Genomic DNA, 20,007 nt, shown 5'->3' with positions numbered 1-20,007 from the left:
TTTTCGAAGTTCTTTATATCCACGTGAAGGTGAGATTATGCTCTACAACTTTCATTTAGACTCTGTTGGCTAATTTCGACTATATTATTATTATTATTATATTTTTAACAGGTCGGGAAAGGAAAAGTCCGTTAAAAATTCATAACTTCTTCATCCGACATCCGTTTTTGTATGTTTTTTTTACCGTTGGACTACTATCGACGAGATCTTCGATTCTCGTTTAGATTGTTTCGGCTAGAAACTACTCGATCTCATATTCGAACTTTGGGTTGCATACCGCTAAGTCGAAACTTCGAAAAATCATAACTTCCTCATACGAAGTCGGATTTAGAAGTTCTTTTTATGCACACTCTCGGTTTAACGTATTATGCAACTTCCGTTTAGATCGCTAAGGCCAAATATCGCTCCATCATAAATTCACTATTTATGTCTCCATGACCGCTAAGGCCAAATATCGCTCTATCGTAAATTCACTATTTACTGGGGGTGAGTCTCCATGATCGGATGAAGAAGACACACTAACTGTGTCTGAGTGGCTAGGGAGGGTTGAGGCTAATGGGTATGCGGGGACCCCAAGGACTACGAGAGACTTTTGAGAGACTTCGGTATCAGTCTGTTTGTGCATATGGCTAGGACTAGGATTTGTTTTTCGCCTTTGAGAAGGAGGATTGGGACAGAGTCATCATCAGACTCATCTTTAATATTGACTGCGGGGGTCTGAATTGGATCAGAATCTTCATCCAAAGATACAACATGCTTGAGTTTGCGTTTTTTTGGATGGTTCTTCTTTCTTGGACTTTCCACGAGAGATTTTTCTTGAGGAAATATTTTTAAATCATCTTGCTAAAGGAATATTAGACAGTGTAGTGGAAGATAGAGATGTGGTATGTTCTGGATCACGGGGTGCTGTAGAGGCTAGAATATTCTGATTGGGTAGAGGCGGGATAGAAAGGTATGGGTCAATAACTTTCGTAGCCTTTATGTGATCCGTGACTTCTTTAGTCTCAAGTCCAACAATAGTCAAAATGCGTATAGGTAAGCAACTTAGAGGTCCAAAGATAGATTGATCTTTAGAAGTAGGATACCTTTTGAGATCTCGTGTGACGAAGAAATTAATGTCGTTGCACATGCTGAGCTTTGCATCACGGTGGAGGTCTGAAATGCATAAGGACCAAAATCTTGCAAAAGTGAGCTCTGTGGGGTTTGCTCTCGGATTCTCCTTAGGGATGTATTGAAGGAAGTCATCCCATAAGATTTGGCCATAGTTGACATCGTGGCCAGTAAAAATGCTCCACACTAATTCGAGCAACTTGAGGCCCATGTTATCTGTGCCTCCGGTCCTTCATGACAAACCGCGGATGACAAAGAGACAAATAAACTGCCATACCACAGGCAATTGATTCTTCTTGAATTCACCAGTTCCATTGAGCTTTTTTTGGTACCCCATCTCGTAGAGTGAAGTGATGATGTATGTCACACTTGGAGAGAAGAACTTTGTAGATGGATGCACCAAAAGGTTGCTCGCATTCATAAATTTGTCTTTGGTTAAGATGACCGAAGAATCATCAACTAACTTCAGATGAAATTCTTGCAGGTTGTTGAGGGGGCGAAATGCCGAGAATGCACACTTAAAAAGGCTTGAGATTGGAACCACATCGGTGAAGGAGTCAAAGGGTCCAAACAGAGGGTGATTTGAGATGAACTTGATCATGAAACGAATGGATTCATTGTAGGCTGAATGATCTTCAAAGATTGCCCTAAAATTGCTCGAAGCAATTGATGACGATTGGTTTCTTGTAGCGGAATTTGAACCAGCGGGTTGAGCGGAACCAGAAGCTTTGGATTGCTTATTTGAAATGCCAGACTTCACCATTTTTGAAAAGGTTTGAAGAACTTGCAGAAAAGTTTGAGTGCAAGAGGGTGAAGAAGATGAAGATCGTCGAAGTAAGTTCAGAAAGCGTAAAGCTTTCTTGGGGAGGGTAAAAAGGTTTATATAATGTCGGATCTCAAAATCTCATTGTTTTTACCCTATATGTGGCGGTTAAAGATAAAAACCCTTGGGTTTTAGTCATTATCAGCCATAAATAAAATAAATGAAAAGAAGTTTAAAATTTTGATTTTTCTAAAGATGTAGCATTTAATGAAATGTCAGGCCCATTATCACACTTTTGAAGAACGTGTGGTGAGGGGAGTTATTCTGTTGAATAAAGGTGGAATTTGAACAGATTAGACATCTTGGGGCAAGAAGATTTGACAGTTTAAGGAAAAAGATTTCTAAAAAGATTTCTTTTATGGGAAACTGATTTATTTGGAATCAAACCTGAAATAGGTCTGACAAAAGATTATTTTGAAAAGAGAAAGAATTGAAACATGATGTGCTACACAACAAATGTTTTTTGAGAATGTGTTGCTTATTTAATAAAGGATCATTAAATAGCACACAACGTTCCGGGGAATTATGAAGTAGTTGAAGGTGCATTCAATGCAACTACGGATTGAACAACTATTGTGGATTGGATCATCAATGCGGATAGATTCATCATTATGGTGGATGGTAAAGAGACTGCGGTAAAAGCAACCGAGAGGAACACTTGAACAATATCATAAATAACAAACAATAAGCACCTTAGAAATATAGGTATGATATATGGTTGCGGTACATAATGTATACTGCGGCACACAAAGTATATTGAAACCATGTATGATAGATATATTCAACTAGGACCTCAACGGAGACCAGAAGTGGTCTGCGGTACCTATCAATTCAAAAAGAATTGCGGGTCTGGATTCATGAGTGTTAACAAAAAGTAGTTCAATGTTACCTTTGAAAATGTGGTCTTTGATAAAATGATATCGTAGTTCAATATGATTTGTATTAGAGTGATGAATAGGATTGTGTGAAATCGCTATAGCACTCTCTGAGTCACAGTAAATCGGTATCCGCAGCATCCTGTATCCGTAGTCCATAAGTTGAGTTTTCATCCACAAGACTTGTGAACAACAGCTGGCTGCGGCTACATATTCAACTTCTGCAGTAGACAATGATACACAATTTTGTTTCCTTGATGACCAGTTGACGAGTCTTCCACCAAGAAATTGACAGCCACCTGAAGTGCTTTTTCTATCCAATCTGCATCCGGCATGATCCGCATCAGTGAATGCCTGAAGACAGAAGTTGTTCCTTGCGGGATACCAGAGAACTAGAGCTTTGCTTCCTTTTAAGTATCTGAGAATTTGCTTAACTGTGGTCATATGTGATACTTTCAGATCGGCCTGGTATCTTGTGCATAAGCCTGTTGCGAAGACAATGTCTGGTCTAATTGCGGTGAGGTACATCAATGAGCCAATCATTCCTCTATAAGTTTTGTGGTCTACTGATTCTCCGGAAGGATCAACAGAAATCTTATATCCGAAGGCCATAGGAACCTTGGCAGAGGAACAGTTGTCCATTGAGTATTTCTTCAACAATTCAGAGGTGTATTTCTTGTGATGGATGAATATCCCTTGAGGGACTTGTTTTACTTGAAGTCCTAGAAAGAATTAATCTCTCTATTCATGCTCATTTGGAACTTTTTGGTCATGAGCTTTGCAAATTCATCCACCATCCCCTGATCAGTTGATCCGAAGACAATATCATCCACATATATTTATACAAGCATAAGGTGATTACCGTTCGCTTATCTAAATAAAGTGGGGCCAATCACTCTTATTTTGCATCCGGACGAGACAAGAAATTCTAAGAGAGTCTCGTACCACGCCCTTGGCACTTACTTTAGACCATAAACTGCTTTCTCAAGCTTGTAACAGTCATTTGGGAATTCATGACATTCGAAGCCCGGAGATTGTTGAAGATAAACCTCCTCTTTCAATTCACAATTCAGGAAGGTACTCTTTACATCCATTTGATGTTCTTATGAGCAGCATACGCTAAGAAGATGCATACGGCCTCCATCCTGGCTACGGGGGCGTATGTCTCATCATAGTCAACACCTTCAAGTTGACTATACCCCTTAGCAACTAGTCTCACTTTGTTTTTGAAGACCGCACCGGATTCATCCAATCTATTCTTTTACGCCCATCTTGTACCAACAACAGTGTGACCATTTGGCTTCGGAACGAGTTGCCACACTTTGTTTCTTTCAAACTCCGCCAGTTCCTCTTGCATTGCGGATATCCAGTCGGGCTCCATTAAAGCTTCTTTGATGGTTCTGGGCTCGACCGAGGACATAAACGTTGCATAGTGACAGCGGTCAGATAACTCTTTAGAGGATCGAGTTTGGATACCTGCGGACGGGTTTCCGATGATTTGACCCGGTGGGTGGTCCTTCGTCCAGACATGTAGACGAGGTTGCAGATGATCAGCGGTTGTGGTGGAGGGAATGTCTTCAATATCTGAAGACTCTGCAGAAGAAGAGGGAAGTTGCTCCTAGACTTGTGAGCAGCCTGCAGAATTGTCTTGGACTGGGGAAGTGGGATTAGCATTTACTTGAGTAATTGAGAGAGGTTCCCCCTGGATTGCGAACGGGAGTTCCCCCTGAACCTTAGAAGGTTCCCCTGGATTGTTGAGAGAATGATAATCCTTGGATCGATTTCAGTGTCAATGTTCTCTATATCTTCATCGTCTAAGTACGAGGAGACATTTGATGGGAGAGTAATTATGAAGATAGGAACCGGAGCTGCTTCCTCAGGTACTAGAACCTCGATGGTTGTAACTTGATCCGGAGTGGAGCTTTCCCCCTCAACCAACGAGGCAGAAGTATTGAGTGACAAATCATTAGATACAGTAGGACCAGAAACTTCAGCATGATGTTGTTGAGCTTCCGGAGACACCAAAACTTACGAGAGTTGAGTTGTCTCTACGGGGTCGAAAAGATCATAATAGTTTATTTCAACTATGTTTAGGGGACCCGAAGAGGCTGGAATATCACTTTCCAGGATTGCTTTTGTTTCATTTGATGGAGCAGTGTTGCGGACGTAATAGTCATCGAATTTGATGTCGAAGCTTTCGACTATTAGCCTCGTGCGTCTGATGAGAACCCTATAGGCTACTTTGTTTATTAAGTATCCAAGGAAAATGCCTTCATCTGACTTCTGTGCAAACTTGTTAAGATGATCCTTGTTGTTGATCACAAAACACCTACACCCAAAGATGTGAAAGAATCGGACATTTAGTTTGTGGTTGTTAAGGCCCTCATACAGATTTTTGTTGAGACGCTTACAGACAATGCTTCGGTTTTGGACAAAGCATGATGTCGCTACTTCTTCGGCCCAGAAGTAGAGAGGAAGGTTTGCGAAGTTGAGCATAGATCTGGCTGCTTCCACCAGAGTACGGTTTCTTCGCTCTACTACTCCATTCTGCTGCGGTGTGTAGGGAGCTGAGAACTTGTGACTAATACCTTTTGACACTAGGAATCTGTTTAAGAGATGATTCGTGAACTCAGTGCCATTATCACTTCAGATTTTCTACACTGGCAATTTGATTTGAAGTTAAATCTCTTTGATGAAGTTGATCAGGACCTGCAGTGTTTACGATTTAAGTCTCATGAAGAAGACCCAAGTGAAACGAGTGAAGTCACCAATGATTACCAGTATGTATTTATTGTGATGGAGACTGGCTATAGTAGATGAACCACAGAGATCAATATGTAAGAGTTCTATTGGATCCGAAATTGAAGAATCAATCACTATGGGATGGCTAGCTTTGGACTGTTTGCCACACTCACAGGCAGAGCAAATGGTATCATTGTTGAATTTGAGAATAGGGAGACCTCGGACGAGTTCTCCGGTGACCAAGTACTGATATACTTGAAGTTAAGATGGACTAGCTTAAGGTGCCATAGCCAGCTGGCTTCAGCACCTGCTTTGGATAGAAAGCACAACTGTGGTTTCCCAATAATCAGAGAAACGTCCAATGGATACATGGTACATTCAGACTTAGATTTGATCAAGCAGGTAATTCTATCACTTTTCATTATGTAGCAGTAGTTGTTGTCAAATTCAACCCAATGGCCTGCTTTACATAGTTGGCCTCCACTAATGAGTTTGTGTTTGAGATGTTCTATGTAAGCCACCTTTTGAATAGAGAAGTTCCATGTAGTAAGCACACCGTAACCTCAGATTATTCCATTCGCATTGTTGCCGAATGTGACGTTTCCACCGTTGCAAATAGGCCTGAAATCCCGAAGGTACTCTAACCTTCCGGTCATGTGCAAGGAGCAAGCATTATCTACTAACCACTCCTCTTCTTGACCCTCCTCGCACATTGCCTGAAAATTACACGGTTAGTTTGGGCACCCAAACAACTTTGGAGCCCGAGGTGACTGGTGGGTTTTTCAAAAATGCATGAACCGAGGTTGCAGGGACAGGTTTTATGTCAATCTTTAGACCTAGACTTGGGTGTTTGTGAACTTTTGGAGTGTTGTGAGATTTTGAAAATTTATGAGATTTTTGAAAAAGACGAGTTTTTTGAAAAGTACGAGGTTTTTTGACAAGTACAAGTTTTGTGAGTTTATTGAGAATAGCGAGATGGGGCATGAGATGATCCCTTTTGACGATGAAATCCAGATGAAAGGTTCTTGTCATTTATCCGGACATTATTGCTTGGTCAGCGGTCCGGAGGGTGTGGGATTAGTCTTATGACCAGTCCGAGGATGAGCTCTGACAGTGGTGCTTTTGTTTTTTGAAACAGTGTGATTAGATGGTGTGTGAGCACGTGTAAATCTCCTAGGATGTGTCTTTCTAAAAGGTTGAGGTGACTTGAAATGTGTCTAGTTGGTAAAATCCCTTTCCATTTCGGATTAGAAAACCATTGTTTTGAAAAGACTTTACTTGCTTTTGGGTTTTGTCAGAAGACTTTGAAAAGGTTTTAGGAACTGTACATTCCTTTTTGCTTGATTTCTTGACTACTGTGTTTTTAGAAATATAGTTTGAGAAAATAAGTTTTCTGGACTCTTGGGTCTTGAATTTTTGACTTGTTTTTTGTTTTTTTGAAAAGATTTCCCGCTTTTTACCACGAGATTGAAGTTCCTCTTTGAAGACAATTTTTGCTTGAGTTTTTGGAGAACCGCATTCATTGAGATTCAACTGTAGTTTCTTAGATTCGTTAGATTGCTTTTAAAAGCGAGGACTTGATTCATCTGAACTAGAAAGGTTAGGATTTTGGGAACATTGACCATACTCGAAGTTTTCTATAGGAAACTCATGATGAATTGGCTAAATGGTCACTGAACTCTTAACTGCGGTCTGCGGTAAGGAAGATTGGACTACCGCAAAGTAATTCTGAGTTAATTTCTTTGTGGGACATTTGACGAGAGGCAGTTGGTCAGACTGCAGTTCAGAATTGCAGTGAGCGATACTGCAGTCTGAAGGCAGCGATGGGAAGTTCATACGAACTTCGGATTCTTCCATAATAATTTCTTCATCAACAACTGATGAAGTCTGAGAGTCGGGATAAATTATGCCAGAGATAGGAATTTATCACTTGAGTGACCTGAAAATTCAAGAAAAATTTCCTGAATAACACAATTATTACTCAGATTATGAATTCGACCAAAATGAGCTTTGATGTCCTCAGGAAGGTTTTGTCATTGATTGGGAAATGGAACTCTCGGTTTGGAAGGACATAGGGACGATCTTTGTTAAATTGGGGTGATGAATCCCTTGCGGTGGAGTACCCATTGGACCAACCCCAATTATATGTGTTATCTACGGTTCCATTATTCACAAGATTCTCAATAGCGTCACTTTCATTGAACAACTTTTTCTATTAGAAGATTTAATCGTACAATTTCATTTTGAGCTAAATCTCTCTGATCTAATGCTATGCCTAATTGGGTTTCACATAACATTCTTGCATCCTTCTCTAATCCTAAGTCTCTTTCTATCATGGTAATTTTGAGTCTTTTGCCTTCTAGACGTCCTCTAACATGGAACCTTTCTTGGGACGCAGTGTTCTTCTCATCTAGGGCTTTGTTATAGTCTGAAAGGACGACAACACATGTGTCATTAAGGTTGTCAAGAAATGGTTGACAATCATGCATGCTATAATTAAGAGTTTAGATCATGAGTTTTACCTGCTCAACGATGCTCAGAGTTCCATCCTTTGCCATGTAGCAGTAGTTCTTTTCCATCTTGGTTTACCCATCCTCATCCGTAGTTTCCATCATGTAGATTTTGCCTTTACCCTCGAGTTGTTGATATCTTCATCCTCATCTCCGGATGACCACACTTGATGGTCTCTCCTGACTTAGGCTACGTATGCCCTCGCTATCTCTTTTTCTTCCATTTCTTGAGCCATTCTAAGATAGAATGCTCTGTCTTTCACTATATTGGCTTTGGAATCTTTAGCAAAGTAGTTTTCCTTGTTGCACTTGTGAGAAATTACAACATCAACTTTGTCTTCTGCTGAGGTACCGGAGTCAGTTGTCTTGACAGGCCGCGGTTCCTCTTTGGGTTGAGTGTTTTGAGGTTGCGCTGATGGGTGAGGGTTTTTGGGATATCAAGAGTGATTATTCTGAGGATTGAAGTTGCAGTTGAAGGGAGGTTTAGTAAACTACTGATTTTTGCGGAAAGATGAGGGTGGTAGCCTGTTGAACTGTTGACTAACTAGAGCAATAGCGTTTTGGAATTCTTCTTCATCATAGTATTCTGAGTCAACTTCGTATGACTGCGGAGGTTTGTCATACGAGGGTGAGTAAGATTGAGTGTAAGGTGCTTGTGCTACGAGAGCGAGTGGTCCTCCGAAGACAACACAGTCTTTGAGTATGGTTGATTCTTGTGCTTGTAGTTCACTATAAAGCTTGTAAAGAGGTAAAGAATGAATTTTTCTATCTCCTTGGACAATCATCTTAGTCGCAGTCTAATGTCTACCCAAACCATTGAGAAACTGAAGATTTGTCTCATGGTTACTTCAGATGGTGCCAACATTTGATAACTTTGTGACAATTAAATTGAACCTCTTGAAGGAGTCTTCTAGACTTTTCACCAGCATGAGCTTTGAAGTTATTGAATTCGTTGAGTGCGGTTGTAAGCTTTTTATCTTGAGCCTGTTCTGTACCTTCTTACAATTTCTTGAGAACATCCCAGATTTCTTTGGCTGACTTGCAATTTATGATAATGTTGAAGTTGTCAGGAGCAACTCCGCAATATATTTCATAAAAAGCAACAACATCATTTTCCATCTTATCAAGATCATCTTTGGTGGGACAATTCTGTTGGATTAATGTCTAAGTCCATAACTGTAATTGGTAAGACTTGACCCGACCCGGCATGGTCCATTTGGGTTGCATGGCATCATGCATTTGGATAGACTAAAATGAGAGAAATAACACTTCAGGTTGTTAATATATTATAAGTTCTAATATATTAATAAGACTATTTAATTAGTATTGATCAAGAATTGATCTAGAATTAATTAAGTGATCAAAAGAAGACTAATTAAATATATGGGTTGATTGTGTAAATCATCCATACTTGTATAGTGGGCCAATGCTCCATGGATTGTCAAGTTGGGCTAAAACCCATAAGATGCTCCATGGATGCTCCGTGGTATATTTGAACCCATGGATCCAAGGAAATGGAAAGCCATGAAAATTAGGGTTTAACCTAATTGTCACTAACTATATAAGCATCTTATTGTTGACAAAATCTACACTAGAGTATGTGTGAAAGGGCTAGCCGATTTTCATGATGTGTGTATATTCTCTCAAGTTATTCCAAGTGTATTTGGTGTTGTGTGAACCATTTCAGGTGTCACACTTGGGGCACTAGGCACTCAAGCTTCATGAAGACATTCTACATCAAAGAGGTATGTAATTCTAACTTGAGATATTCATATGAATCAATGTTATTATGCTAGTTAGGATGAATACCTTGGAAATTTCATATTTGCATGTATAATAGAGAAAACATAGATCCAAGGTATTTAGGGTTGCATGTACACTTAGGAGTGTTAGCATGCTCAAAACCCAACAGTGGTATCAGAGCCTCGGCTTGTTTTCAATTATACTTGATGCAAAGTGCTGAAAAATGCTGAAAAAATCGATTTTTTGGCTTTCTGGGCACTGGACTCGCCGAGTCCACTGATGAACTCGCCAAGTCCATGAAGAAAATCATCCTAATCGTAGAGTAGGTTCATACACTCGACGAGTAGGAGCCCCAGACAACATATTTTCGAGTTTTTTGGCTGGAATTAGACTAGGAACATTACCCTAAGATGTTTGTGGACTTATAAACTTGTTTTTGATGTGGTAATGTTCATGCTAATCCAATTCCAAAGATAATTGTCAATAAATTCATGTTTTGTATTAGTTTAAAAGTTATGCTAATTACATGAAAAAGTTTGATGTGTATTATCTTTGTTCATATGAGTTGCTTAGTTTAATAGATAAGTTAATTGATTATGTGTTTTCAATCTATTTTAATCTAAGAGATGATTCTAAAATGTGTTTGTGTAACTTGTCCTCAAGTTACATGAAAGGTCACATTTTAGTTTCTTAAAACTCATAAAAGTTGGCAAAGGTTACAAAAATGAAGAGTCTTGTCCTCATTAAATGGTTTTATGACTCCATAACTTGTCCTCAGGTTATGGAGGTTCAAGAGTCACTTCATTAAATCATTAAAATGTGTAGCCTTAATTAGTTCCATAAGTTACAAAAGAAGAAAAGTTACATTCTTTAATAGTTTAAAGTCTTCCATAACTTGTCCTCAAGTTATGGAACTTGAAGAGTTTGTAATTAAAACTACTTTAAACTCATAAGTTATGGAATTAATTAGTTTTGAATAGTTTCAAAACTTGCCCTCAAGTTTTGGAATTTGAAAAGTTTTCACTTATGAATACTTTAATTCCAAGTTAGCCCTTAGAATTTTAAAAGTTAGAATTCAACCCTTATACTTTATAATATTATAAGTTAATAATATTTATATATATGTATAAGAGTAAAGTCAGTCTTACTGTTAGTAGGTCTCATTCACGAAGCCGGTCTATAAGGGGGTATAAGGTTACTGCATATAAAATGGCAGTTTAATGGGTGTCCACTCTCACCCACCGCTTCCTTGACCGGTGGAGGGTCGTTAGCCGAACGGGTAGGACAAGGACTAGAATTCTGCCTACATTAAAAGTATTAATGATAAATACTAAGTAACTAAACTCTTATGAATACCCAATCTTAGTTACTTAGGAAAATGTGAATAAGGTGCTAATCCATGAAATTACACTTTGCACTTTGTTTAAGTCGTTAATGGAGTGTGTATGGTTAATCGGCACACTAACCTGGACTTAACAAGGTAGGCAAAGGGTAACTTAATATTTATCATAGTATCGGTGGAGCGTGTGTGGTTAACCGGCACATCGATTAGGAGGTAAATATTAAAGGTACCAAGTATATTTGCATGGTTACTTCACACCTTGTTTTGTGATTCTCAACATCCCAGTCACAAAACCTCAAGGGAACACTCGAGATTGAAACATGCCATTGAAAAGTTCAATGAATCTCAAAAGAATCTAGGAGTTTCAAAACCAATTAAAACCTAATAATACATTTCGTTTATCTTGGTGGAAATTGGTGAATCGCCATTCACCTACCCTCAAAATATTTTATAGCTTGGATTACGGCATCCCTCTTCCAAGTTATAAAATAGTTTGTTGGTTCCTAGCCTTAATATTTCATATTGGGTGTTATATTAAGGACTTTAGATCAACTATCTTGAATATCTCCCAAAAGATGTCTAGTTCAGACATCTATGATCCTCCCAAATCTCTTGGAACTTCACTTCCTCCACCTCCTCCAATTATTCTCCCTATCCCACAAGTTCAAGGTCACTCACGCCCTATTGGCAAGGCAAGGTCTAGGTATGCTCACATCTTGGAGATGAAGTCACATATTGACAAGCCGGGAGAGTTAGGTGTCAAAGTCTTGAGAAAGTTGGTGGTTCAATCATTTTCTAAGTCACATAGTGAGTTCCTTTGGGACTCCTATGAAACAGACTATTACAAGACCCTTAATGATCTTATCTATTTGCTTGGTGCTACTGAATCAGCAATGATTTGGAAGGCTAGTAAAGCAAATTTGATTAGAAGATCGACTTCCCAAAAATTTATGGACATTGAGAATGGTGACATTGGAAATCTAGAAAAAACATTCTCTTCCCAATAGAAAGGGATCATCCATAGTCAACTCGGTTGACCAAATGGTAAAGAGAAAGGCTAAGTCTGTGATATTCCCATGTACCATTACCAAAGCGTCCATATGTTAAATTGCCAAAGGAAGGGGCATTGATTGTGAAGCTGCCAAATTTACCTAAGGATGTTAAAGTCAATAAGTTTGACTCTACTTCAGGTAAAGTCCATTGTCTAACTCTGTTAAGCTCCTATTTGGAGATTCTATTACATAATGTGACTGGGTCACCTGGTAATGTTATAAGAATCAAAGAAAGAAAGAAAGCTTAAAGGAAGTATATGCTGATTCTGATCGCAAGATGGATTTCGATCGCATCAGAATTTTGAGTTGTTACTTAGGAGTTATGACACATTGCTTAGGAATAGATAACAACAAGGTTTTCATTTTCACTGTAAGGATAAGTTTTTCCGCAAAGTTTTAAAATAAAAGGAAAATATTTGATTTTATTTATTTTAAGGATCCTTACAATGGCATTTGTGAAAAATTGTTGCTTATATGATTCCATTGATAGCAATATTAGAAAATGGATTTGATTCTTTCGTTTGTGGTAGTGTCTAAATTTACCAAATAAGGAAAGATTCTCATCAGCCAAGGTTTCAGTTGGATAGAAACTTGGAAATCATGCAAGTTGTATAGTATGATGAATGAGAACTTTTAGCTTTGGAAAATTAAGACTAGTTCCTTGTTCACATGTATATGTGAATCAAGTGACGGACTAAGAGATCGAGTACACATTCTTGTGCACTGATCAAGTCCACCACAAAAGATCTATAAGACTATTCGTCATGATTTACTAAAGTTTAGTAAATATGGTTACAATTACAAGTTTAAGCGTAATCCTGATACATTGGAAAAATTTCGATGTATGGCAAAACGAATGAGAAGAATCAAATTAGGCAGAAGGATAAAAGTTTCTCAAATTTGAAAAGATGGGAGAGTACTTTAGTATCATGTTATATGATCATCTTAATCATTAAGAGACCATATCACAATTCATCCTTTAAGTACATTCTGATAGCTAAGAAGAAGAGCTATAAATTGTTGAAGTGGTCAAATCAAGAAGATCAGTCATACTTCGTTCCAAAACAAGTCATAGAGTCATACTCCAAGACTGTAAGTTGAGTGACATATCTTAAAGAAAGGTTTAAAACACTTGTCAAATGTAAGAGTAAAAGTGTCCTACTCTTGTACATTTGAAATTGGTAAGTTGTGATGTTTTGGATAAAACAAAGACCAACTAAGGCCAATTGTGTTAAGTGTTTGTCTTGATAAAGAATCCAAACTATCTCTTGAATATTTGGCAAGTGAGTCTTATGTGTCAAGAGGATAGTGGGAGTCTTAAAGATCCTGAAAGGATAATCAAGAATAAAAACCTGTAAGTTTATCGCTAGCACACAACGTGAGGTTTATAACCTATCGTGTTGACATATTTCTATTTCTGTGCCCATTCCAGTTAAAGTTGATTTTGCATATGAGTTCTTAGAGTTCTCAATTGTTTGCATAACAACTTGGAACCAATGGCAGGCCCTTGTGCTGCCAGGTGACAAGAAGTTAAGATTGCACAAGTTCAATCCATAATAGTTTGGATTTGTCACTAACCTTGTCTTGTGATTATGGTTTTGACAATTCACATGGATAAGAACACATACACCATTAAATCTAAGTGTCATAAGGTTTCTCTCCGATTCATGAAAAATGATGGTGACGAAACATTTTCACTAAGTAGATTTTAACTAGATAGCAATTGTGATATTTGCATTCTCAAACTCATTAGTGGAGCGTGTGTGGTTAACCGGCACACTAACATGGACTTGTGAGAAGTGGCAAAGGTCTAAAAAATTGAGATTATGATTACGACATCCCTTTTCATAGTTCTTAAATTGTTTAGACACACTTATGAGCTATCTAAGATAAGGTGTATGATATTGATAAGGTTTTATCAAAGCAATCTAGTATCAAAAATCTGAACTTTGGTAAGAAAGTCAATAAAGTATTGTTTTTCTAGAAGTCCAGCTGATTTCTGAGTACATTTCAAAGCTAGTGGGAGCATAAGTGTTATGCTAATAATCATCATGTTAGTGGGAGCATGATAATTATGATAAGTATTACAAGTTAGCAATGTTAATTATAGAAAACAAAAGTTTCAATTCGTGAGGCTGCAGGGGTTGAAAAAGTTGTTTTGCTATATGAATTTCATGTTGGAATGGCTCAACATAAGGAAATTATATATATGGGTTCATTATTTGCGTTCTAAAATTTGATTATGATTACGACATCCCTTTTCATAATCTGAATTATGAGAACTTGGCAAATAGAAATGGAAATATTATACCAAAAAATTGGTTTAGTCTTTATGTGAGACATCATGAATCGTGTCCCATATGCTTCGGATATAGGATTGATTACATGTGCTATATTCATCCTTTATAAAATTTTCCAAATGCATGGGGCATTAAGAAGGGAAAAGGTCTAGAATTGGATATGACTAAAAGGATTAAGCAGTTGTTGAGGACAATCTAAGGTTTACCAAAGATTGGTTGCTAAGGGACAGTTGGAAGTATAGTGTTAATTATTGGAAGGACCATATTGACATATTCTGAAAAGAGGCAACTCTTGTTCAAAAGTGATAGTCAAAAGGGGAATATGAAAATGATCCCATAGGTGGAAGTTGTTCAATAAATTTGTGTAAGATTAGGAACCTTAATGCAAGAAGGATGTTTCCAAGGAGTTGATCTCCTTTGGAATGATCTGTAATGTTTGTTGTCAAGTCTTTGTGACTTTGTGCATAATCATTACAAGAGGATCAATGCATATAAGTTTAGAATCTAACAAATTTTAGTAAATGGTATGAGTTTGGAATTCTTGCATTTGCAGCAAGGAATTGGGAGTGTGAAATTAGAATCATTGGAATTATGTTCAATTGGTTTATTTCACAAAGTAAGGATCATAGACAAACATAGAGTGCATACTTAGTGTATGGCAAAGCTATTGTTTAGAAAAACATAGTGTACATGCTTGGAGCATAGGACAACTAGTGTTTTTAATTCAAGTATAATGTTCATAGTTGAAACAGTATGTAATGAATGATGGGTAATCATATGGTGATAAATAAAAGGTGTTTTATTTATATTCATAAGTTCTGAGACCATATTGGATTCAATTATTCTAGTGGTTCATTTTGCATGCTTTGACTTCCAGAATAAACTAGGTTATTCTTCCTGAATGACTAAGTTATTCAAACCATCCATAGAATAAGATTGGAATATACCTTCCTTCATATTCTAATGTGATATAGTCACATTTCAGCATGTAGCATTTCTAGCTACTAACTTCTTTAAATAATGAGCGTGATACTATTGATCGCATTGATTTCAATCTTCTGAATTAAGTCAGATGCTACCTCAAACTTGGTTCTCTGAACCACGTAACAACTCATCGTATTCGGAATCAATTTTGATATGACCACTAGGGTTAGAATAATAATCATCTGCTTAGTCTTTACCGAAACAATGATAATGACATACATGAACAAAGCGGAATCAATTACTAGCTTCTTGGTAACCTTATGACTTTCCTTGATCTAAGTGCGAGTCATGTGCTTCTGGTAGTATATGTATCTACTACCTTTCACACCTACTCATACTCGTTCCAAGTATTGTCTCGCAGTCTCTAAGTCTAAAATCACAAAACAATTTAACACATACGAATGTGTCCAAATAATCATAAAAATTTCCCTAGACTCTACTAGGACTTCTTCATTGTGTATTTTAATCATCAATTCTACTTCAACTCTATTGGTGATGGAAATACCAGATGATGGGACAACTTCAAGAATTACACAAATCATTCCATCATTCTGCCAATCAAAGGTGTACTTCAGACGTACCATTATTTTACCAGACATAAACTAAAGGCAAGATACCACCATCGATATCTTCCAATAGGTGTCATTCAATACATCAGATAACAAAACTAGGGTTTATAATATTTCTTGAAACTATTACACAGAGGTTCAAGTTCACCCTATACTATGCCTCTAATAGGCTACACTTCCTGATACAAACTATATCTTGATATGAAGTCTTCATGCTTGCATCATCGCGTTGTTTTCTCCTTCATCGAGGATCATGTGGAATGCCTCTAGCTTTGCTGGTTCATTCTTCTTTGGTCAATCTCTAGAAAAATGCCCTTTTTGTTATATCCGTAGCACACCTTCTTGTCGGAGGTGAACTTGTTGGCATAATGACCTTTCATTCCACATTTGTAGCAAGTCACCTCTTCATCGCATCTCTCATAATGCTTCAGTGGTACAGTTGGCTTTGTAGCTTCTTCCCTCTTTGGGCAGTCCTGCTTGAAGTGCCCTTCTTCATTACATTAATAACATACCCTTTCGATGAATGTACATTCGTTGGCGTAATACCCATGCTTTCAACACTTAAAACATGTCACCTCCTCGCCACATTTTCTAGGGTTTTTCTTTTTGCATTTCTCGCACCATTTTTATTTACCTCCTTTTTTGCTAGGCTTCGAGAACATGTTGCTCTTGTTAGACTTCAAAGACTCCTCAAATTTCCTCTTTTTTCCAATTTCAACCTTGTTGGTTGTCCTGTCGTTGATCATTTCCTCAACTGACTTAGCAACCCATATAGTTGTCTCAAGAGTAGGTGCCTAGCGTACTGGCATAGTAAGTTCGTCCTTACTTTGTTGAAGTAAACACCTTGTTTCTTTCATCTGTTGATCCAACATCATCCGTACCATTGCGTATACTCCTGCCATCGTGATTGGCTCAGGTGCAACTGTTATTTCTGGTGCACTCCCAATCACGTGTGGCTCAGGTTGCGGGTTATCGCTTCCCAATCCATTTTGCATGATTGCCATTTCGATCTATACACCAAATTAGCTGAATTTAGATCTCTATTTCGATAGACGTTCAAATCATCCTTATCACTCCGAAACGTTTACATGCTAGTTCTAATATCGTACGCGTACGCTTAGAATCCTAAACACGTAAGGTTTCCAGATCCGGTCGGCAACAGACAATAGATCTGCACAAACAATATCATATATGGAAAACATATAGCATTTAGCACATAAAAACATTTTAGGCATCTTTCCTAAAATATACTAGTGCACGTGTCTAAAATATGGTAGACACTCATGTCACACTCATCGCGTAGCATTCTAAGTTTAAGTCTAGAAATCCTACAAATTCCTAGTTCGCTTAAACTAATGCTCTAATACCAACTGTGACATCCCCAATTTCACCGCCATAAAAGACCAATTTGTTTATGCTTTGTTTTATAAATCAGAGTAATCTTTTAAAGAAAACAGTTGCGGAATTTGTTCCCAAACAAGATATGATAAAACTTTATCAAAACATTTCTCAAAGAGAATATAATTTTCATTAAATAATAAAATCTCGGGATGTAATGTTCGATACAGACCAAAAGCATAAACAGAACAAAATAGACCGTACAAAAATTATTTATAACTACCGACCTATAAACCAAAATCTCTCGTTATGCCAACCAACTTATGCTCTCGTGCCATAACCTGTAATACAAAGAAAATTGAGTGGGTCGGGCTTGGGAGCCTGGTGAGCATATAGGGTTTTCAACCCACAATGTTATATCATAGGTGTATATATATTAGAACTCACAAACTTATACAATTTCACCATATAAAAACAACTCTTATCTCACCCCGTCGATCCTCACAACGACACGATCTAAACTCTCATATCTAAAATTTTCCTCTTTACCTGATCCCTACTCACGGATCTAAACTAACCTCTCCACGTGATCCATACTCCCAGATCTAAAACTAACCTCTTGATTTGATACATACTTCTGGATCTAAATCTATGCCCGATCCATACTCCCAGACTAGGTACAATTAACTATGTCTTAATCCATACTCCCAGAGTAATAACAAGTTTATCTCGTTTATTGACAGTATTGGTCCGAGACTCCTTTAGCAATACATATCAATGGGTTTTTAGAGTACATCGGTGAACACATCGTTCACAACACCTACAAGTTGCGAGCCTTCTAGTGTTCCACAGGACTGTCTAGAATAGTCTGTGGTTGTCATCCCTACTCTGATGAATGACGGGGGGAATCGTTTGGGTAAAGGTTTCACTCATTTCTCACCTGTCATCCTCATACCAAGATCTATATCACCTTTTATCTCATTATCCAACTCATCTTTTATCACACACCAACTATCTCATCTACCCATGTTCTACCCAACATACTTGTAGATGTAAAATACATGTACAATTTAACTCATAAAAAAAACTATATAAAACATCCAGTCCACACTTATCTCAAATAAACAACAATGTATAAACACATAACACATATTTCATAGCAAATACTTCATATTTATATGTTAGAAGAAAGTGACTACACACTCACAAAAAACCTATACTTAATACATTCAAAACAATACTTGTATTAAAATCGTGTTTATGAAAGAGACTATACACTCACCTAATTAGACGATGCTCGGAAAGCACTACGATTCTTCGAGTAGAAATTCTCCGGTGAAACTGTGATCTCTTTACACACCGGGCTTCTCGTGGGCAGAGCTTCAGTTTAGAAACTCTTATCTTCTGGCGATCTTCGGGTTTCGAGACTCGCTTCGGGTCTCTTGATGATACTGGGGCTTCGGGGGTACTTTTTTTCTCCCATGTAGGTAATATGGGGGAGAGAAGAGTGAATTATCAACCTTGGCCGGGTGCCCCTTCAATTGTATTTATAGGGCAACTTTTCCTATACTCACGTCGTGAGTTTCAAGTGCTCACGTTGTGAGCTCGACCATCATCTGATGCGTCATTGGAAGTTAGGTCTGCCAGGCTCGGAAAGGTCAAATATCTGAGTTCACGTCGTGAGCCCACTGTTCACGTCATGAACCCTGACACATGGTTGGGGTTCGCGCCCCGAACTTCAGAAATTCATATCTTCCGCATACGAGCTCCGTTTTCGACGTTCTTTATATCCACGCGTATGTGAGATTATGCTCTACAACTCTCATTAGACGCTGTCGGCTAATTTTGACTTTATTTTTATTATATTATTTTTAGTAGGCGGGGACAGGAAAACTCTTTTAGGAATTCATAACTCCTTCATCTAACGTCCGTTTTCGTCTGTCTTTTTACTGTTAGACTACTATCGACGAGATCTTCGATTCTCGTTTAAATTGTTTCGACTAGAAATCACTCGATCTCATATTCGAACTTCGGGCTGCATACTGCTAAGCTAAAACTTAAAAAAAATAATAACTTCCTCACACAAAGTCAGATTCGGACGTTCTTTTTATGCATGCTCTCGGTTTAACGTATTATACGACTTTCTTTTAAATCGCTAAGCACAATATCAATCTAACGTAAGTTCACTATTTACCTCGTGCTGTGTCGTGCCGGTTTTGTCGCGAAACTTCGACATGTCATAACTTCTTCGTTATAACTCGAATTTCGGCGTTCTTTATATATCCGGAATCCTTGTCATGACCACTGTAACTTCGTTAAGATTACTCATTCTAAATAATCTTCTATGAAAAAGTCACTTTTGACGCTTATCATCCCTAAATTGAATAGCCTGGTTCTACGGGCGTTACACTATTGTCTGATGTTTCCATCACCAACCGAGTTGAAGCAGAATTGTTGTTGAAGATATGCATGGAAGAAGTCCTAGTAAAGTCTAGGGAAATATTTATGATTATTTGGACACATTCATATGTGTTAAATTGTTTTGTGCTTTATAGAAATAAGAACTTGGGGACTGCGAGACAATACTTGGGACGAGTATGAGTAGGTGTGAATGGTAGT

At 37.9% G+C, this 20,007-nt stretch overlaps 1 protein-coding gene across 1 annotated transcript; it reads right to left on the bottom strand.

Moving 5' to 3' along the window:
- Positions 1–2,456: 2,456 nt before the first annotated feature.
- On the bottom strand, positions 2,457–3,450 carry LOC145098110 (secreted RxLR effector protein 161-like). Its single transcript, XM_079035783.1, has 2 exons — positions 2,928–3,450; positions 2,457–2,590 (listed from the first exon to the last, which is right to left on the bottom strand). Exons 1-2 carry the CDS (start codon positions 3,448–3,450, stop codon positions 2,457–2,459), a joined length of 657 nt encoding a protein of 218 aa, XP_078891909.1.
- Between the last annotated feature and the right edge of the window lie 16,557 nt (positions 3,451–20,007).

Source organism: Lactuca serriola, chromosome 4 (genome assembly GCF_051521515.1).
Source record: "Lactuca serriola cultivar US96UC23 chromosome 4, Lser_US96UC23_V15, whole genome shotgun sequence".
Taxonomy (NCBI): domain Eukaryota; kingdom Viridiplantae; phylum Streptophyta; class Magnoliopsida; order Asterales; family Asteraceae; genus Lactuca; species Lactuca serriola.
The sequence above is the reverse complement of the archived record's forward strand: the minus strand, read 5'-3'. Positions and strand labels throughout refer to the sequence as shown.

Excerpts from the sequence above, each read along its gene's own strand:
- LOC145098110 (XM_079035783.1), bottom strand. The coding sequence starts at position 3,450 with ATGGACAACTGTTCCTCTGCCAAGGTTCCTATGGCCTTCGGATATAAG. Across the intron at positions 2,591-2,927 it reads GCTGCGGATACCGATTTACT|TGTTCCTCTCGGTTGCTTTT; the intron begins GTGACTCAGAGA and ends ATATTGTTCAAG.